Below are 20250 nucleotides of genomic sequence, written 5' to 3' on the forward strand. Positions count from 1 at the left end.
TGATTATGGTGATTTGGTTGACTATCCCTGGCCCATGTATGGGTATCCTTTGTAACATGAGGATCCTAGCGATATTATGTGTTTTGATATGATTGAGGGGCAAAGAAGATAGCATTTGCATAGTCTTCATGATGTAATGCCTTCTTGTTGTTTGCTATTTCATAGCTAGAAGCACCCCTAGTACTCTGCCTATAAATCCCATGATAAAAATGAATAAAATAATTATAAGAAGTGGCAAAAGATTTTGACAATATTTGACACTCACAAAGCTAGACATGGTTTTGGAAATTGGTCTACCAGAGATACCAAATAATTATACTACTATCACTGTTAAATGTTATATAAGGACTTCAAGCACTTGTATAAACGTTATGTGAAGGTCATGGAGAATCACATGTATGATTCTATATTTTATGTATGATGTTCTATGAATACTGTTCATAAGCTCTTTAAGATTAGTAGAAATTTTATTAATTTTGATAAATTGAGAAACATCACTATTTGGATTTATTAAACTATTGTGTATGATGGACTTAGTGGTGAGAATGAGCTTATTTTGAAACTTTTCTCTTATTATATCGATCTCATAGACCTTGATAAAGTTTTTAGTAAGAAGTATCTCTTTCCATAATGAGGAGCTTTTCATTTCTTTTAATAGTATAGGGTCAAGCCTCACTATATTAAGAAGTTTGGATGTATCTTAAAGGAGCTAACTACTATTCTTTTCAACGAGAATGGTGACATTAAGCTGAACAAGTTTTAGCCTTTTGTTATTGTGACCAATTAAAAGGATCAAAAAACAAGAAGGTTGTTGTAATAACGGAAAATATCTAAAGCCCAATAAGAATAAGGGCTTTGTTGCCATGTTTTTTATTGTTGGTGTTTTGTCATCAGTAGGTGGAATGGTAAATCGCTTGAGACTTTATGTAGTATTTTGTGGTAATTTGACTTATAAATTGCTGCTTGTATTAATTTCCTTGTTTCGTTGTTGTTGTTGCTATAGTTCCAATAGTATGTGTCAGAATTTGTAATAATTATTTATGTTACGATATTAATCTTTATGTATTTTGTACACCACTAACATTGAGAGACTATATATATTTTACTACCTACATTAGATTTCCTAGTTATCTTTAAGGAGTTTAAGATGAAAATGAAGCTTTAGAAAAATAAGAAGTTGAAGGCTATAGGGTTTGACAAGATGATGAATATTATAGCAGATATGATGAGATTGGACAGAATCCAATGTCATTCATAATTTATTTGTTTAAACATAACATTGATGTATAGTTTACAATACCTGGCACTCCTTAGCAAATGACATAATTAAAAGGATGAACCGCACTTTGATAAATATTGTGTGGTCTGTGTTAGCAAATTTTTATTTGGCAATTTTCTTTTGGGTAACAAGTTATACCTAATTTACACCTTTTCTTATGTATAAGGTTATAAAATTGAGGTTTTGAAGTATAATTCTAATATCAAGAAATTGAACCCTAAAACCTTTAATGGTGTTATTTTTTGTTGGTTCTTGTAAAAGATCTAGGGTTTCTGGATTTCATTGTTCATCTTTCACAATTAAGGTCATTCTTTTGGTGAGAACAAAGGTCTAAAGGTTCTTGTTTTTCAAAGAGGAAAGTGTATTGATTTCCATTGTTGATGTTCTTGCCAAAGATACTGTTGACGTGATAATTGTGCAACTAGTAATCAATCACCCATCAAGATGGAATGAGATATTTTAGATGCAGTTGGTGCTAACGTGTGCCTTTTTGAAGGTCACAAAGGATTTAAAAATCTATTATACCTTATGGTTATGGGTTTATTTGCAGGAATATGAGTTTAACATAAGTGATGAATTAGAGCTAGTCACTTATGAGGAAGCCAATAAGCAGTTTAGTGTTCTATTTTTGGTTTAGTTACCTGAGATAGAAAAACTAGTATGTGCAAATGGATCTATAAGATCAAAAGAGATTCCAATGGTTAAGTGAACAGGTATAAGCTAGACTTGTTAACGAAAGGTTTAGCTAGAAGGAGGAAATTAACTATAAAGGGACGTTCTTTAGTGTATCCATAAATGATTCTTTTATAATCATTAAGGTGATTATGGCTAATTTCAATTTGGACTTGTATTATATGGATGTTAGAACTGCTTTCTTAACTGGAATTTTGTATTTGAATGTGTATATATATGGTCCAACTAGTTGGCTTCCAAACAGTGGGGAATGAAAATTTGCTTTGTAAACTTAAAGATGTCTATTTATGATCTTAAATAAGCCTCGTGGCAATGATATCTCAATTTTTGATGGAGTTATCACCTAAAATGTTTTTAAAGAGAATGTTGTTGGTTTGTACATATGTTTAAGGGTCAGTGGAAGCAATTTAATATTTATAGTATTGTATGTTGAAGACATACTGTTAGCTTCTATTGATAGTGACATATTAACTAAGACAAAATTATTATTGTGTAGTCATTTTGATATGAAGGATTTTAAAAAGATTTTATTAGTACTAGAAATAAAGATTCTTGGAGACAAGGCTAATTATGTATTGTAATTATCTTAGTTGAAGCCTATGTTGATAATTGTTTTAAGTTTTAATATGCACAATATTCTCCTAATATGGTATTAGTGGTATCGATGATAAGTTCTCTAGGGATATGTGTCCCAAAATGAGAGAGTGATAAAGGGACAAATGATAATAGTCCAATATTCTTTTGCATTTGGCAGTTTGTTGTTCACTCAAGATTGTACACCATCGGTTGTTGTTTATGTTGTGGGTATGCTCTGGTAAATGCTTGAGTAGTCCTAGTTATGTGTACTATAAAACAACAATCTTTATTTTGAGATCAGTGCACTACTACTTTGATGTAGTTTGTGAGCTGATTATAATGGCTATATATATAGATGTTTAAACATTTAACATTGAGAATGTTATTTATCATGGTAGTAGAACCTATTTTATAAAATAATGTTGGACAAACACTTATAGCTTCATTGATTGTAAAGGCAGAGTATATGGAGTGGTTTGAGATTATGATACATGCTTTTGGGTGCACTTCTATTATATGGCCTATAATGTTGTTTTGCAGTGATTTTGCATTTGTATTATTTGGATAAGAGTCACACCTATTACAACATGGTGTCAAACTCATTAACAAAGGCTAGCTTATAGACTTACTTGAGAAGCATATGTCCCTGTATGGGATTGTAAAGCAGTTGAGACTGTTATAGATCAGTGGGAGTTTTGTAACCTGTAATAATGTCAATATTGTATATAGTATATAATTGAGTATTGCTTTATGAGCAGTACATGTATGTATGTGGATCATTATACTGTGATGTTTATTACACACATTATTGCTCCTTATGCCAACAAGCCTATTTGAGACTTTAATCTCTATGTATATGTGTATGTTGATCCACAAGTACCATGGTGAATCTCTACTACCTAATTTTAGTATGTTGTTGTACACTATTGGTACACAATATGCTTGAATGAAATGGTATCATGTGTTAGCGGATTGCACATGGTAAGGTAAATCTCTATTACTTAAATTGAGTTTATGGTATGCAAAGTGCTCAATTGAAATGGTATCTAGTCTTTTGGGAGATTTACTGAGAGAATCTCTACTATCTAGTCTGGTATATTGTTGTGCCTATGTCGGTATGCTATATGCTTAGATGAAATGATATTTTGATTTGAGAGATTCTGTAATAAGTGAGTTTATTGTTGGCTATGATGATTATAGAGTCCAAGTGGGAGACTGTTAGATATTTTGTGTAAATTAGTCATAATCATGTGACTCACTAACAGAGCTTGTTTATACCAGTAATGCGACTTGCTTACTTATTGACCTTCTTCAATAGAGCCTTTGGGCACATACTTTATATAATACTTCAATTGGTCCATTGGACTACAGGACCTGTTCTCTCTAAAAACCCAATTGACTTATTCACTGTTTTGTTATTATATTATTATTATTATTTATTATATATGTTATATTATTACTATTATTATTTTATTAATTATTTTGTATATATATATATATATATATAAATGGGGAATAAGTTATCAGTGAAAATAATACGATACATAAAATAGAGATTAGGGTTTTGAGGCATCTATAGTGCCTATTTGGTAAAAAATATGAAGGAGAAAAGTTAGAGAGTAGTGTGTCCATTAGGCACCGCTTTTGTAACATTGTTATCTGTTTTGCAGATCAAAAAATTTTATATTGATTCAATAGTTGCGTATAAAAAGTTTGTAAATCAATACAATATATGCATGTGTATAGATCCTGGATTTATAGTGTTACAATTCATACATGTTTAATTCTTTATGTTATACTAACACTAACATATTAACTCTCCATCACATTCTATACCCTTCAAAAATACACCCCTCCAAGTCGGGTAAACACCAAGTCACTAGCTTAAGTCAAAATTAAAACTATCTTAAAAAAGTAATAATAATAATAATAATAATAATCAAACATGCTTGATTTTTAAAATCCTTATTACAAAAAATATAACATTGAATTTAAATCATATACTTACTATTATATATAGTTTTTATAATTTTTTTTTTGCCCCTACTAATCTAAATTCCTAGCTCTATCCCTGTGAGTTGGTCAGTTTTGAAGTTAATTGGAAACTAGATCTTGGCTATACGTGAATAAACGCAAGCCGACATGTAAAATTAGGAAAAATGAAAATATTTTCCACATCACTAAATATACAATATAAGTATAGAAATTAATACCCTTATGATTAGCCTTTTGGTGGGTATAATGGTGCATGAAAATTCTTCCCTTCTTTTAGGAAACTAGAAAATAAGTTCTAGTGTTTGGATTATTTATTAATTATGGTTTGGCAAATATCTCTGCTGTCAATAATGAAGTAGCTTAGTAGAAAAAATAATATGGTTATGTTAATTTGAATAGATTAATATTTAACACACATAATGGTACAAAATTTTCAGTGTCTCACGGATATTTGATTATGAATCTTATACAAATAAATATAAACGGACAAAGTACACTTTGGTACCCTCTATGTTCATTAATTTTCATTTACAGGGGCGTAAAATATTTTTAATAAATGATACCATTTATTCTCAAAATCTATTAATTTTAATAGAATCCGTTATAAATGGGTCAAGTGCAAATCACGTGATCCAGAAATTTTTATTTTTATTTTTTTTACTAATTTAAGATTATTAATTAAAAAAATCCTAAAATCCGTTCTTTTTTTTTTTTTTGGGATAATAACTAAAACCCTTACCGTTTACTCCGATTAAACCTTACCCTTTTTTTGATGATTCTTTTTTTTTTTTTTTTTGATAATTAAGAATGTGTTAAGCGAAAAAGGAACCTAAAACTATGCTAAAGCAGAGCAGTTTTTTTCCTAAAAACATCAAACAGGGCCACAACAAGGCCTGCACTATTATAGCCATCAAAGAAAAAATAAATATTACAAATTTGATAGCCATCATTCTTAGATACAAAATCCTAAAAACATTTATCAAAACTCAGCAATTCACTAAAAACAAAAAAAAACAAAAAAATTAAAAAGCCTAAGAAAGCAAACTCACACACATTTCTCATTCCCACTAATTCATCAAACCCATCTCCAAAAACCAAAAAAAAAAAAAAAAAATTTCTCAAATTCAACAGAGGAAGATCTACCACTTCAAAACCATAGAGCTTTGCAGTCAGAACAATCAAGTTTTGGATTGACAAATGCTAGCAATCCAGATTCACCTACAATCTTATTCGGCAATCTTGTGATGAGAATCCGCCGGTACCCGTACAACCGATTTCCCGCTAGAGTGCTGATTATGTACAATTGAAGACGGGGCCAATCGCAATGGCACAAAGTAAAAGATTTAAAGACAATATGATTAGCTTCATTCAAGGTGTTATCAAATCCCAAAGAGGGCATGACAATACCCGAAGATTCAAAGTCCATTTTGTGCATCTAAGTTATGAAGGCGGACATGGATCCGGCCATTTTGATGTTTCTATAGACTTCGGGCAGTAAGGAATGAATTTGTTAACTTAATAACGTGATTGAGCACTCCAAGGGGCCATGAAATTATGCCAAGGTAAAAGCAAGGCTGGTCATTAATCACATTGGTCCACGAGCTTTCATTTTGGCTGAAAATCTCTTTTTTGCTATTGACTTTGGTCTTTCTTGTTGTACATGCAAGTTTTTCTTATTCCAATGAACAGCAACATATGGGAACCAAAATTAATCCTATTTGGCATCCTACATGGCATATTGGAGCTGATTAGCCTAAACTAGCCGGTGATTGGACAAAGACAGCTTAGTTTGAAAACTAGTTAACAAGTTTCCTAATTTGAAACTTGGACTTCTACTTTAGGAAATAGTCTGTCATTTTGATTGTTATTTATTTATTTGCTGGAAAAATTAATTTAGGAAGGTTGGTATTTCATTATTTTGATTATAAATTAACTAATTCCTATTTTAAAATTAAGGAATTAATTAATTCAAATTAGTTTAGGAAATATTAGGAAATTCGGCCACACTTTTGTTTCCTAATCCATATTGGCCGAATTTACCTTATTTCATTTAGGTTTTTTTTTGTTATGTTTTGTAACTTTAGCCTATTTAAAGGCTTATTTTTCAATGGAACAGCAGTTTAGATTATTATTCAAAAATTATTGTGAGAAAAAATTTTATTTGTTCTCTTTGAACACCTAAAATATTGAATAGAAATCAATTGTTTAAATTTGACTTATCAATAGGACATCCAGCATCTATTGTGGCATCTTTGTCATGGTGTTCTGAACTCTACCATTCATAGTCTGCCAATTAAGGACCTTTTATGCCTAAATGATGGGGGTAGATGTTCCCTTAGCTGTTACTTCCTTATATTGGATAAATGGTCTCGTATGTGCTTTATATGTTGAGTGAGTATGCCTTTTAAAAATGGGGAACTCCTTTTCATATGTAGGAGAGAACATCATATAGTCTTTGGCTTGCTCCTTTTTCTTTTCTTCTCTTTGAATAATTTTTAGCCCTTTATTATAAGCAGGCAAGGGTCTACTTGAGGATTCAGTTGTAGAAAAGCTTTGTACCTTGAAGGACTCTGCTTTAGAGCTGAGATTCTCAAGCCAATCTAAAAGTTCTTCAGCTAAGTAATCTTCAAGAAGTCTTGAAGGTTTGTGCAAACCTATCTAGGCTTTTCTTTTGTCTTTGTCATGATCATCATCATCTATGGGCGAATCAACATAGTAGTCAGTATTATGAACTGAGATCATCATTTAGAATGTTCCCTTTGGAGTTGTGGATGTCTTAGGTTGTGAGAAAATGGCTTCGATAGAACCATCTTCCTTTCGTCTGATAGTGAAGTCTATGGAGACTAAAGGATTAGCTTAGATAGCATATAGCTGGAGCTTCTCATATTCTGTAATCCATTTAAGTGATACTATCTTTTGCATTTATTCTCTTAATATTTTTCTGAAAAACTGGATGATAGATACGCCTTCTTTAGAGCCACAGACCAAGTTAATAAAGACTGGATCTATTGTAAGACCAGGGATGTATAAATTTAAGGCATGATTTTGAAGGCAATATGCCAACTGCTAATGTAGAGTAGCTACAAAGCTTCCTGCAATCTATTCAACTCTACGTAACTGTACCTAAATATTTAGGAGCTAAGATAGTTTAGGTTCTTTTACTAGAACGTTGAAATTCAACTAAAAGGTTTGGACAATAGTTCTAGCATTTAGTGTTCCTAGTACTGTACCTATGACAACGTGTTCTTATTGTACAAAGGTATGATTTAACAAAGCTAATGTTATAGTAACTAGAAGATCCATTCTTTCATGAAGAGTCAAAACTATTTTGATGGCTCCAAATTGATATGGGTATATCATTTCCGTAACCAATCTGATATTAAAGAGGAGAGAATTGTGAGACTTATATATTATTCCTCGGAAGAAACAAGAAGCAAACAACTATTTATTCTGGAAGACTGGACATATTGTGGTACTATTCATTAATATTATTATTATCCAATAGTACTTATGAAAATGGAGAGTTTATTAATAGGTGAATTTTATTAAAAAAAAGTGTTGTTGTTTTTTCAACTAAAAATGGTTTTTATGGTAAAAACAGAAGGTAAACCATAAGGTGACTGTGAGAAAAGTTAGGCAAAAGAGGAACATGAGAAATGGAAAGAATAACAATTTTTAATTGTTTATAAAAAAGTAAAATTGGTATTTACAAAAATAAATAATAAAAAAAAGTAGCATTTAATATCCTGGCACTATTGCTTGCCAAAATGAAATGTTGTTTGTTAGCAGTTGATGCGATGGCTACCTAAATGTAAAATGTTAAAAGATTTTTAAAACCACATAATCATGCAAGAATATATCGGCAAAATTACTGAAATATCACCAAAATTATTGGGTGTCGCCACCTATGGAATCCGATATAGGGGGAAGAAATTTTCATCGGCAGTGTTGTGGAAACATCGCCGGTGTCTTGTAATTTCTTATTGTCGGAATAAATCTGTGGAAATTTTGAAAAACTTGTGGAAATTCGATGGATGTCGGTGGAAACTTATGGAAATCTGATGAAATTCAATGGCTACCTCTGTTTCTCATCTCTTCCGATCTTTCCCACCCAGTGCACTCCTCTGCAAAATTAGCCCACAATACAGCAGCAAAATTGGCCCACATCAATAGCCATAGTAGCGGCGCCGGCGATTAACAATCTCGGGGTCTGAGTTTTCTCTTGCACAATTGAAACTATGGCCATAGTAGAACTAAGCCCAACAAAAACTAAAGCAAGAAGAACTGCTATAGCCGAACTGAGGCTCAATGATTCTGCAAAAATCAGCATAAATATAAGGTCAGAATGTAAATAAATCTGTATATATATAATAAGTATATATGTTGTGTTATATACACTTACCTACGCGGCAAAATAAGACCAATAGAAGCATGACAAATGCAACAGTGAATAAGATTGCTCCGACCTGGAAATCCCCTTCAGCCCTTCCATATTCCCTTTCAAATTTAGGCAAAAACCCATGTAAAATTTTCAATACCCAAGTAAGAAAATGATATTAATTTTCATACCTTTCTAATGTTTAGCTTAGAACCTTAGATGATTTACAGAGAGAGATAAGGAGAGGGAGAGAGAGCTGCTGCTGTGGGCCTGTGGCTATGGCGAGCGGTCTCATGAACAGCTGCTACTGTGGCTATGGCGATCGGTCCCCAATTTCCTCCTTTTTTTATTTAATTTTTTTAACAAAATTCTTTATTATTTCAATTATTTTGTTTTGAGAATAAATTTCTAAATAATACTTGGATTTTGTGAAAGATTAAAATTTGATTTGATGAAGTAGTGTAGAGGAGGTTACAGTGGAGCTCAAGCCAGTTAATTGTAGTAAGCATTGAGAATGAGATTGAAAAAATGAGAAAGTAGTCAGTCTGCCTGTTGGTTCAAAAAAACATTACTGGGAATCTTTGCAAACTTTTTTTTTTCATGATATATTCTGTGATTTTTAAAGCTCTATCATAATTCACATGTTAATAGTAATAATAATTTAAAACATTTTTCACGGATCTACAGTAATCAATATATAGATTTTTTCTTGATATAGACTGAAAAGAAAAAACCATGAGGGAATAGAGCTATGAAGGGGAGAAATGACATAGTACAATCATAACAAATTGAAAAAGAAAAAATTGCTTTGTTTTTTTAAAATATTTTATTATAACTTTGTACATTCAAAAATTCAAAACGTACATATATCAGGTGAGAAAAAAAAATATTTCTATTGATTTGTAAGACAAGGAAATATTTGTACTGTTGTTTTATTCTTTTATAAAAACGTGATATTCATTCTTTCATCACTTCTGCAAAATTTTATTTTTAAGTTTTGAATTCTCTCTCCTTAATATAAAATTTTGTAGAGAAAGTGACTTTGAAAGTGTCAAAAAATTAGAAAATAATGAAGTCTTTGCTTTCGGTGAAGATGATTAGTTTTCAACATCTTTTTATTTCTTTATTCCATATTTTATGTTCATGAAAGGAAGAAGTTTTGGAGGATTTAAGATAGAAAGAAAGTATCAATTCACAATTTCTGAACCTTCAAAAGTAAGTATTTTAATAACAAATATTGCAAAAATTTTATTTACTATTTAATATGGAACTAATTTTGTTTTACAAAATAATATATTATGTAATTATGAATTTTCATATTTATTAATATTTTAACATTTATTAATATGATTTTGTGTATTAGTTATTAATGGTAGAAATATGATGCTTAAATTGGATGTATAACGACGTATTAGGTATTATTATTATTGTTATTATTGTTATCATTGTTATTGTTATTGTTATTTTTATTCTTCTTATTATTGTTATTATTGTTATTATTATTAATTTTTTTCTATTCTTGTTATTATTATTATTATTGTTATTGTTATTATTGTTACTATTATTTTATTTATTATTATTCTTATTATTGTTAATTTTTTTCTTATTATTATTGTTATTGTCAATTTTTTCTTATTCTTGTTATTATTATTATTATTATTAGTATTATTATTATTATTGTTATTGATATTATTGTTACTATTTTTTTATTATTATTCTGATTATTATTATTATTATTATTATTATTATTATTATTATTATTATTATTATTATTATTATTATTATTATTATTATGCTAGTTATTATTGTTAATTTTTTCTTATTCTTGTTATTATTATTATTGTGACTATTATTTTTTTTTGTTATTATTATTATTATTATTATTATTTTCTTATTCTTGTTATTGTTATTATTATTGTTATTGTTATTATTGTTATTATTATTTTTTATTATTATTGTTGTTATTGTTATTATTATTTTTGTTTTTGTTACTATTATTGTTATTATTATTATTCTTATCATTATTGTTATTATTATTTATTTTTTCTTATCCTTGTTACTATGATTATTGTTCTTATTATTATTGTTAGTATTGTGATTATTATTATTATTATTATTATCATTTTTATTATTGTTATATTGTTATAATTATTATTATTTTTATTTTTTTATATTGTTATAATTATTATTGATTTTACTATTCTTATTGTTATTATTATTATGAGAAAGTAACTTAATAATTATTTATGATTATTAAAAAAAAATAGAAAGTGGCAGTGGAAGAGCAGATCTAGCTTGATTATTTGTATTCCAATTGAAGGTATCAAGTATGGTATAATTTGCAAATATTATAACCATAAATTGCAAAGTGGTGGAACAACAAGATTAAAGCATCAGTTATTGCATTCTAATAAAAAAATAATGTCAAAAAATATCCGAATATGCCTCTAGAAGTAAAGAAAGAGATTTATAATTCTTGAAGGAAGAAAGAACAAGCAAAATTGAAAAAAAAAAAAAAAAAAAAAAGGCAATCGAAAAAGATATTCGTCATGAGTTGCAGGGTAATTTAGCTTTATCTCGAAGTAATTATGATGATGATGATGATGATAATATATATATATATATATATCCAGCTGATATACATCCTGATGAATGAGACTCATATAGAGCTGCAGTATGTGCTTTTAGACAAGATAGATGGGAGAAAGAACAAAGGAGAAATGACAAAGATCAGAGAGGCCAAGGATCAGGATCTATTAGAGAAGGTGGTAGTCAATCATTTTTTCAGTTTCGTCATGCAACAAGTGTAAGGGAGTCCATTTATAGACAATAGTCTCAACAATTTCCTCCAGCTGCACCTTCATTATATAAGTTATTCGGAGAAAAACAAAAAAAAAATAAAAGATGTATTGACAAAATGTGCTGTCAAATATACATTGGGAAGACTTGTAGCAAAGTTATTTATTTATGATAATATTCCACCTATAAAGGCAAAATCACACCATTTCAAAAATATGATTGTTGGTGCTCAACAAACAGGTATGGGAGTTGAAATTCCATCTCCATATGAAATTAAAGAAAAGTATCTAGTTATGGAGTATAAAGATATGCAAAAACATATTGAAAAGTTCAAAGAAAAATGGAAGACATATGGTTGCACAATTATGTGTGAATCGCGACGGATGGACAGGACCAACTAAATTGTCCATATCGAATTTTATGGCTTATTGCAAAGGGTCATCAGTGTTTCTTAAGTCAATTGATGCCTCAGATAAAATCAAAGCCTATAAGTGCATATATAAGTTGTTGGAGGATGTTATCTATGAAGTGGGCAAGAGTAATGGTGTCCAAGTAGTCACGGATAATGGTTCTGCATTTGTAAAGGCTGGTAAAAATTTGATGCAAAATTACAACTTGCACTGGACACCATGTGCTATACATTGTATTGATCTTATATTTAAAGATATAGAAAAGCACGAGAGTATTGCAAGGACCATTCAACGTGCAAGAATAATAACCAATTATATTTATAATCATAATTTGTTACTTTCTTTAATACGAGATATATGTAAAAAAGACAAAGTGCGACTTGGAAAAACAAGATTTGCAACCAATTACATTGCTTTAAATAGTCTCCTTAAGAAGAAATCTTCTCTAAAACAAGTGTTTACCAGTGATGCTTGGGTTGCTCATCAATTGAGTCGAACAAAAGCAGGCAAAGAAATGGAAAAAGTTATCCTTGATAATTATTTTTGGGATTCTGTTACTCGCATTGTTAATATATATGAGCCATTATATACTATTTTGTGAATTGTTGTTGCTGAGATTACACCTACGATATGATTGTTTTCAAAAAAATGAGATATGCAATCAACAACCAAAGAAGAGGAACTTAATGGTATGAACATCATAAATCGTCGATGGGATAATACACTTTCTCATCCTCTCCATATGGCTGGTAATTTTATCTTAATTACTTACTCTTAATTGTTATTTTGTCAAATAATTTATATATTAGATTTAATTTTTTAAAATTTTTGCAGCATACTTTCTGAATCCATGATTACAGTATAAAGAAGGGATTGTATTGTTCCAGATCTTGTATGAGTTGTTCATGATTTTTTACAGTGTTAGATCCAAATTCAGATCGTATATCTCAATTTGGAAATGAAGTAAGATTTATTATTTTTTTTAGTCAAACTAACATATTAATAAAGTTTCTTATAAGTTTTTTGTAATTATATATAGATAATATGTTTTAGAGATGCACAAAAAGGATTTTGTAATAGTGCAGCAGTTGTGGCTCAAGCAAAAATAGTAACTGGTATGTGCATTTGAGTATAATATTAATTATACTAGGAAAATCATTTGTGGAATATTTGTTATTCTTATTAACATTTAATATATACAGCTGAATGGTGGACAATATACGGGAATAGCACTCCAACACTCAGAAAATTGACAATGCATATTTTGTCATAAATTGTATCGCCATCTGCAAACGAGTGTAATTGGAGCACATTTATTTTGATACACACAAAACAACGAAATAAGCTTGCATATGAAAAACTTTAAAAACTAGTTTTTTGCTACTATAAGATGAAATTATAGATTCGTGATATGGAATTAACAAATCAACTGCAATTATATTCGGATTATTTGGATCTTCTTGAAATTAGAGCTGACCCTGGTGAAGATAAAGATAATCCTATTATTCAATGGATTAAAAATTAACATTTAGATGATGATGAAGGTAATCTAGATCCTCGAGTTGCGATGCATGCTTTAAATGTTGATAATGTTATTGCTGAAGATGTTATGAGCAGTGATAGTGAAGGTAATAATTCATTTGAAGTGGTGACAAGGCCTACAACTAAGCGATTTACTCCTACTTTAGAAACATTTGATGGCGGTTATGCTCTATCAAATAAGCATAAGGATGAAGATGATGATGATGATGATGTTGTTGATCTTGATGATGACAACGACGATGATGATGGAGGTAATGGTTATGGTAGCGATGGAGGAGGAGGATATAATAAAGGTGGAGGTGGGAGTGAAACATATTATTGAAAACCAAATCAATAACCATTAAGTTCATTTACTGGTGAGGATCAATACACACATGCCACACAAGATTTTGATCATGAGGCTTGAACAGCACGCACTAGTTTAAGAAGGCACTATGGAATTTTCATAATAAATCATGCAGTGAGTTTAAGTACATAAGTTAGATCTTAATATGAAAATTCTGAGATTCCAATTGTGTATCCAAGTGGTGAAACGAGATCACATAATTCTCATAATGATTACGGGTGTTGGTATCTTTAATTATTCAATGTCTTAAAATGAATGCTATAATCCTCTTTGGGTAAATACTTATTACCTTCTACTTGTACAGTTGGTTGGAATTGATAGAGAGAGATATGCTTGGTATATTTACAATTACATGGAAAATTTCTCTAATATGATGAGTTAGAATGCCTATTGTTATACTTGTGAAACATCTGGATATGATTATCAATTTGAAGCACCAAGGAGTTCTTTTTGGTATTGATGATGTATTATGAATTATGTTTGATAATTTCATGTATCTTAATATTATTTGTTAAATTTTCTATATTTTGGTGATAACAAACATTGTATTTTCTCTACTTATAATAATTTTTAATATTTATGGAGTATGTTATTATCCTTGTATTCTAATTATTATATATTTTTTATATTGTTTTACTGTATTAATTATTTTATATGTAAAAATCTATATTCTAAATTAAATATTTATAGTTTCCGTAATTTTGTCGACATTTCCATACAATCTTACCTTCGACATTTCCATCGATACCGATATTTTCATCACTACACATAACCAAAGATACTGAAAACTGGAAAATAGTGTTGTCTTGTCTATGTTTGGTAGGAATTAACAAATTAAATATTAATGAAGTATTGAAGTAAATAAATTATATATATTTAAGGAAACTAAAAATAAAAATAAAACAAAAACAAAACAGAAATCTAACATGTTAACAATGGCATTAAGGACTTGTAATTTGATTTTTATGTATATATATACACGTATCATTGTGTTTTTATATTTATTTTTGTGGAACCTTCCTTTTGAGTTTCTATTTCTTCGTACTTTTTTTCTTTTTTTTGGTCGATTTGCAATGTTTTTTCTTGAAAATATATAATTGCTCACAGAAATAAGAAAAAGAAATGAAATAAAAAGTTGGGTTAGATTTTGTAAGTTGATCTAGACGACTAAAGACATAATAAATGAAAGTAATAAATTTTGTTTTTTTAACGAAAGCAAGTAATGAATTCACTGTGTCATTTTTTAAATATTATGACTTTAAAATATTTTTATTAAAAACTGGACGAAAAGGGAGAAAAAACAAAATTCCGGAACTTATACTACAACAACAAAATAAAAGTTGACCAACCTACCATTTGCATTTGTTATACTTTTTTTTTTTTTTATCAAATTTTTATTTTATTTTTTAACTTCTTTACGCTATTTGAATCCACACACCGCACATGGTAGAAAAGTGGACTTTTGCCACTAAAGAAATTATTTATTAATTAACTTCCTTTTGATAAAATTTACTAATTAACTAAATATAAAACAATTTATTTTTCTAGTTTATCAGGAGAGAGGAAAAAAAAAACATTGGAAAAGATAAATTAATTTGGCTGGAACCAAAACTATATTTTACAACAAACAACTAAAGAAGTACATCACAAACCAAGTGAAAAACCCACAACACACGAGCAAAATGTCTTGACAGGTAAGGCCATATTTCATCCTGTTAACTCCAACACATCCAAATCTTTTTGGGACAAGTTTCTATCTTTTTGGATATATTAATAATCATAAATTTTAAACGGACCCAAATACCATTGGAGACAGAATAGCTTACTTCTAGGTAGATACATATGCAATATATGAAAAGTTTGGCACACAGAAAGTTCTAAGCTTTTATTAGTGAACCATATAACATTGTGCTCCAAATCTGACAAAAACTACTCAAAATTCTCAACAAGTTTATGACTTACTAGGTGACAGTATTAAACATAGCAAAGGGCCTGTCCCTAAGTGGCTTTCCATGAAGAAAGCGGCGGGGTGTCCGCATTCTTATAAGTAGTATCAGCAAAGTCACTCGCATATCTATCACCCTTAACAGCATCAACTGATGCCAAAGCTTCAAGCTCTGCCTTCTCTTCTGGTGTCAGTTTAACAGAAAGAGCTCCAATGTTCTGGTTAAAATTTTCGATTTTGGTAGTTCCGGGAATAGGACAGACATCATTTCCTTGGTGATGGACCCAGGCCAGAGCCAACTGTGATGGTGTGCATCCTTTTCTTGCTGCCATTTCATTCACTCGCTCGAATATTGTTTTGTTGTGCTCTAGATTTTCTGGTTGGAACCTCGGTAGATGCTGCAAGCAAATATGCACATTTCACATTACAATTGAATTGGATTTTATAAAAAATCACATCATAACATAAGAATAACCATCCATGGCAGTTGATTAGCATAGTCTAGCAGAATCTTGCATTAGAATGATGATATTTATTGGCATTTTCTGAACCTAAGCTCAATGTTTGAAAGCATTGATGTTAGTAATTCAGAACTGTATCCAAGTTAAAATCAACAAACCTTTCGAAAGTCTTCCTTCGACAGTTCGTCTAAAAGTTTGGGTCCTGATGAAAGGAATCCTCGGCCTAAAGGACTGTATGCTACAATGCCAATGTCAAGTTCCCTAAAAAAGTATAAAAATAGGGCATTAGGATATGAATAGCTACTTTACGAACAAAATTACTTACTTTTCCGCAAAGCCTTACCTGCAGGTAGGAATTATGTCTTCCTCCACGTCTCTTGACCACAAGGACCACTCCAACTGCACGGCTGTTATTGGATGAACAGCATGAGCTCTTCTTATTGTCGCAGCGGAGGCCTCAGATAGACCAATGTATTTTATTTTACCCTCTTCAACTAGTTTCTTGAGCTCCCCCACCTTGTTAAACAGAATGTTAATAATATTAGGGGAAATTCCCAACAACATGCTTTATTTCTCAAAATATATCCGAAATTTTGAAGCATACTCAAATCCCAAAACATTTAACATCTAGTCAGAAAAGTCATATAGCAGCTAAATGGCGATACTGCATAGCTCCACTAAATATACCACTGAATTGAAAGCTGCTCTTTAAATGTTGGACAATAACAATACAAGGGCTCAAGGAGTATTCATCTTTTCTAGTAAATTTAATCCAAAGGCCACTAAAGAACTGGACCGAAGTAAGTAGTAGATAATCTAATGAAAGAAAAGTGTCCTATTTATCCTCTAAGTTTCAAAGGTTAAAAAACAATACATGCTCCTAAACACTGTGGATGGAATTATTAAGATTCACCGATACATCAATGCGAACCATTTCTTCCTCTCGCTGTCTCTCTCTGTTTCTGTGAGTGAGAGTCTTTAAAGGATAGCTCGCTTATTACTAGTAAACTAAATATGTAATACCTGGACGTCAATCTTCATTAACCACACATTCCTAAGCTTATAAGATAGACAAATTTTTTTTTCGGAAGCAGAGCTCAGCTTGAATTTGGAATAAAATTGGAGAGACGAAACCTCAGCAAGATAACTACTAATTTGAAAGCTTTGATCATTTTTTCCTTCAAATTATTCTCATTTGGTTCAACTAGGATAAACGGGCTGGGGATTGAAGATTAGGAGGGCTGTGGATATCAATTGAATTGCAAGGCAAAGCAGTAAACTATGGTAATTGAAATAATGAGACTGAGCAAAAGAGTCTGCAAACATAGTGTGCAAATATTCCAACCAAGCAGTAAAGACAAGTGCATAAAGTAGATCAGGCTCATATAGTGCGGTTTCAGCACATAATTCTGAAACACAGTTTTATTTGAGAGGTAGGCTATTCTTGACAAGCTTTCTACACCAAGGGATGGCATTTGGAATATAACAGAGTTATATTTTACCATATGTTGCTGTATTTGGAAGAGAAATTCTTATATTTTGAATGTTTCTAAGAAAATTATTCATGGAAAATACAACATGCATCCTAAATATGAAAACCGTGTGTGTGTGTGTGTGTGTGTGTGTGTGTGGGGTACCAACATACAATATTATACAGATGTAGTATCTACAGGTTAGAAATTCAAATTAAGCAAACTGGAAGAGGAATTCAAGCTTTTCAATCCCTATCTGATAATCTAGTTACATATACACTCTCCATAACAATGCAAACACCAAAATCAATTTCATCAATCACAACCAAGTTATACATTTATATATATATATATAGTTGAGAATTTGATAAAAGCCCATTTAAGAAGTTGATGATCAAAAGAAACAGAAAAGGCAAACCATGAAATTTGATCAAAAGGAAAGAGGAGAAAATGAGCAGACCGTGACTTCAATTGGGACCCTGGTGTCTATCCGATGCTGGTAATAGAGATCGATGGAATCAACACCAAGCCTCTTCAAACTGGCCTCACAAGCTGCTCTCACATACTGAGGATCGCCGCGAATCTCCTTCTTCCCGTCCGAATACCTTATACCAAATTTAGTAGCAAGCTCTACTTTTTTACTCACTCCATCTTTCAGTGCCTGCCCAATTTCAATTCACCAATTCAATATCCAAATCTAACCCAAAATTTAAAAAATAAATAAAAATAGATTCTGATACTGAAGTGGGTATGTCTGTGTTAGAAATATATATAACTCAATTCCGGTTAGCTTCTCGAAAACAGTGGTAGCTAATTCAGTTAAAAGTATACAATGCAATTCCATTTTCGAAAATAGTGGTATCCAAATTTTTTGAAAGTGGGGAACAAAAAGAACACAGAATGACAAAAAAGAAAATGGACCTTTCCGAGAAGGATTTCGTTGGTGAAAGGACCATAGATGTCGGAGGTATCTAGGAAGGTGACACCGGAGTTGATGGCATGGTGGATGAGAGATATCATATCGGATTCAGGCTTTGGAGGGCCATAGAAAGCCGACATGCCCATGCAGCCAAGTCCTAGAGCCGATACCTCTAGACCTTGTGAACCGAGCTTGATTCTTCTCACTTGCGCCATTTTCTTACCAATCTCTCTGGATTTTCAGACATACAGATTGAGAGCAGTCGCACTGACACTTTCACACGCACACATATATATGCAGGTGGATGGATGGGAGGGATTAATCATAAAAGGTGAGAGTGGTGGAAAGTGGTCAAAAAGAACAGAAAATGGACATTTGGAATTTGGATGGCGTAAGAGCATACGTTTGTTTTTTGTTTGGTGAATGTAAGAGCGTACGTTTGTGGGTTTAAGCAATAAAGATAATGCTTCCGTCACCGGCTACGATGTAAGTGTCTAATAAATTATATACGTAAATATACATGTAACTACTTCATTAAAAATAAATAAATAAATAAGCATACACATCATATCCGTAATTCAACATTCTATAGTGATACTTGAAAAAGAAGTAATAATAAAAAATTAAAAACATTCTGTAGTGATTATAAAAAACATTTACAAAGTCAATCCCAATGGGAACAATCAATGGTAATATTTTTTTTTCTTTAATGATGACCCAAGTGGGTGGATCCAACGACATATAATTTTGTGTAATATATTTCAAAGCAAAATATGTTGATCCTATATCGATTTTAAATAAAAAATGAAACTTGCTTCTTCATAAGTATGTATATATATGGATTTAAAAAATAATTATTAGCTAAATAAACAAAAGCTTCCAAAAATTATCTAATATATGTAATTTTCTTTAATTATTTTATTTTATGAAATATAATAATTTTACTTTTTTGGAAATATAGAGTTTTTTTTTTTAGAAATTTATTATTCTTTCTGAACTTATATATTAGAATCAATCAAGCATTTATATCTATAGATATTTTCAATCATTAATTAATTTTTCTTTTAATGAATAACCAAGCTAATTAAATTGGTATTATTCTCTCACATTCAATTTATATTTAGCACTCCTACGTTCATTCATTTTTCCTAAACATGTGATAGCAAACTTATATATAAATTGAATATTTATCTTTTTTTCAATAAAATAAAATAAAATTTATTTAAGTCCTTTTCAATTTTTGCCTTAGGCCTTCGAGCAAGTTGAGCTGGCCTGAGCTAGCTGTATGGGACAAGAAATATTTCCCGAATGGATGTTTGTTCCTGTTAAATATAAAATTATATAATTTTTTATAAGAATATAATTAACTATATATTTTTTAAATACTATAATTAATTGTAATTTTCCAACTATATAATTAATTTTAAAAAAAATT

General features: G+C 30.4%; 1 protein-coding gene across 1 annotated transcript; it reads right to left on the reverse strand.

Annotated features, from left to right (window-relative positions):
* Window positions 1–15877: 15877 nt before the first annotated feature.
* LOC107422161 (probable aldo-keto reductase 2) lies at window positions 15878–19106 on the reverse strand. Its single transcript, XM_016031569.4, has 5 exons — window positions 18818–19106; window positions 18357–18557; window positions 16768–16940; window positions 16583–16685; window positions 15878–16361 (listed from the first exon to the last, which is right to left on the reverse strand). Exons 1-5 carry the CDS (start codon window positions 19028–19030, stop codon window positions 16017–16019), a joined length of 1035 nt encoding a protein of 344 aa, XP_015887055.3. The 5' UTR covers window positions 19031–19106; the 3' UTR covers window positions 15878–16016.
* Window positions 19107–20250: the final 1144 nt, after the last annotated feature.

Source organism: Ziziphus jujuba, chromosome 3, assembly GCF_031755915.1.
Source record: "Ziziphus jujuba cultivar Dongzao chromosome 3, ASM3175591v1".
Classification (NCBI taxonomy): Eukaryota; Viridiplantae; Streptophyta; class Magnoliopsida; order Rosales; family Rhamnaceae; genus Ziziphus; species Ziziphus jujuba.

Excerpts from the sequence above, each read along its gene's own strand:
- LOC107422161 (XM_016031569.4), bottom strand. The coding sequence starts at position 19,030 with ATGGCGCAAGTGAGAAGAATCAAGCTCGGTTCACAAGGTCTAGAGGTA. Across the intron at positions 16,686-16,767 it reads GACATAATTCCTACCTGCAG|GGAACTTGACATTGGCATTG; the intron begins GTAAGGCTTTGC and ends ATACTTTTTTAG. Across the intron at positions 16,362-16,582 it reads CGAAGGAAGACTTTCGAAAG|CATCTACCGAGGTTCCAACC; the intron begins GTTTGTTGATTT and ends ATTTGCTTGCAG.